The sequence below is a fragment of the Hippopotamus amphibius genome, chromosome 6, assembly GCF_030028045.1.
Source record: "Hippopotamus amphibius kiboko isolate mHipAmp2 chromosome 6, mHipAmp2.hap2, whole genome shotgun sequence".
In the NCBI taxonomy this organism is placed as follows: domain Eukaryota; kingdom Metazoa; phylum Chordata; class Mammalia; order Artiodactyla; family Hippopotamidae; genus Hippopotamus; species Hippopotamus amphibius.
The window spans coordinates 164,489,750-164,491,441 of record NC_080191.1 but is presented as its reverse complement, the minus strand read 5'-3'; the positions used below and the strand labels follow the sequence as shown (position 1 = coordinate 164,491,441).

The window sequence follows — 1,692 nt, the reverse complement described above, 5'->3', positions numbered from 1 at the left end:
GCAATCTTAACAGTTAAGTTACCATCTAAAAAATAAAACTGTGCCCCCAAGCACTGCTCGAAACTGTTGCGCTGGGAACACTTTCCAGAACATTAGCTCCCTGAGAGAAAAGAGAGACCCTAACCCATTGCTTACATGAACAATAGCCCCAGTACGGTGTACACAATGTCCTTCAAAGCATAACTCAGGTAACCTTGATCATCCTGACAAGCTTATCAGCATTTACACACAAGATGTATTTAAAACTGACCCCAGACCAAGTATTGCAACCAGAATCCCAAATAATCCCATTTTTCAACACACTGAGTTCCTGCTGAGAAGCCAAAGCCAGAAATCTCAAAGCAAAGAGTGATGGTTCATCATCTTTTACAGGTGAGAGAAAAATGTCAAGAAAGAGGAAAGGAAACTCCTCCCTCCTAAATTCATCAAATCGATGCTATCTTCACAGTTTTAGTTGGCAAGATCCAGAGTTCTCAACTTCCCAATTTGAGGAGTCCATTTTCAAGGTGACTGTCAAGGTCAAGAAGAGCTTTCAGGCTTTTCTTTGTCACGGCCCATGAACTCCAGTCCTTCAATAGGAAGTTCCTTCTCCTTTATTGCTTTCTGAACACACTGCTGGTAGTGCTTAAAGAGGTAGGTGCATGCGTCCCCGGAGACATTCCCCTTGAGGAACTTCTCCGCAAACCAGAGACTGAAGCACTTCATGTCAGTGCAAGCCTCCCACACACTGTTCACGGCTTCTGAGTCCGCGGTGGTGGCAGTCTCTCAGATGTCCCATAATTTCCTTTGAAGAGTTATCTTATCAGTCTTTTAGTTGCTTGAAAGAAATATGTCTGTTTTTCTGGATGCTTTTAAAATTTTCTTTCTGCTTTTGTTTTCTTTTTTAGTGTTGTTCCCCTGGTGTGTCTAAGAGGGGTTTTAAATAGAGCTTTTTGAATCTGTGGATTAATTTCTTTTGTCAGTTTTGGAAAATACCTTTTTTTTTCCTATATGTTTTTCACCTGCAGGGATATTTTTTGTTCATTTGTTTGCTTTCCTCTTAACCGTTTTATCTTATTCCTGGCCTAACTGGTAATTTTGGATTGAATGCTTCGCACTGAATATAAAAATTATTGCATCTCTGTATTTTTTTTCTTCCTCTGAAGGGTATTTTCTTGTCTTTTAGCTCACAGAGAAAAGGTTGATCATCTCAATACTATAAGAGATTGTGATAATTTAAGACTCAGTTTCAATCTTTGTGAGAACTGGTTGAGTTTCAGTTTCCACTAACTCCTATCCAATTCATATGAATAATCTTGTCCTTTAGCTCTCTTTTTTCATCAGTTGCCAGGAATTTAATGTTACTTTGAATGCTCAACTACAATAACTCTATTGATCTTGCTTTATATTTTCATTTCTTGTTCCCATAACAAATATTTCTTTTACTTATAACTTAATTGTCTTCTTGTATCTATATCTATTATTGTAAAGATTCTCATATACTTTTTAGAACCCATTCACTCATGATTTATCATCACCCATCTACACTACTTGGGGCACAAATTGGGCTCTAAGTCATATCATAAATATAGATATGAATTCCACATTTACTGACTTAAAGGGGCTTGCAATCTGGTAACAGGAAAACAACAGACAACCAGAGGACTGGAATAGTACAGATAGAAATATTATGCAATAGTGCTAAGCCATGTA

At 37.6% G+C, this 1,692-nt stretch overlaps 1 protein-coding gene across 1 annotated transcript; it reads right to left on the bottom strand.

The window, feature by feature from the left end:
* Positions 1-519: 519 nt before the first annotated feature.
* On the bottom strand, positions 520-1,521 carry LOC130855011 (TP53-regulated inhibitor of apoptosis 1-like). The gene is made up of 2 exons (XM_057737815.1): positions 1,518-1,521; positions 520-764 (listed from the first exon to the last, which is right to left on the bottom strand). The coding sequence occupies exons 1-2, from the start codon at positions 1,519-1,521 to the stop codon at positions 520-522; spliced, it is 249 nt and encodes an 82-aa protein (XP_057593798.1).
* Between the last annotated feature and the right edge of the window lie 171 nt (positions 1,522-1,692).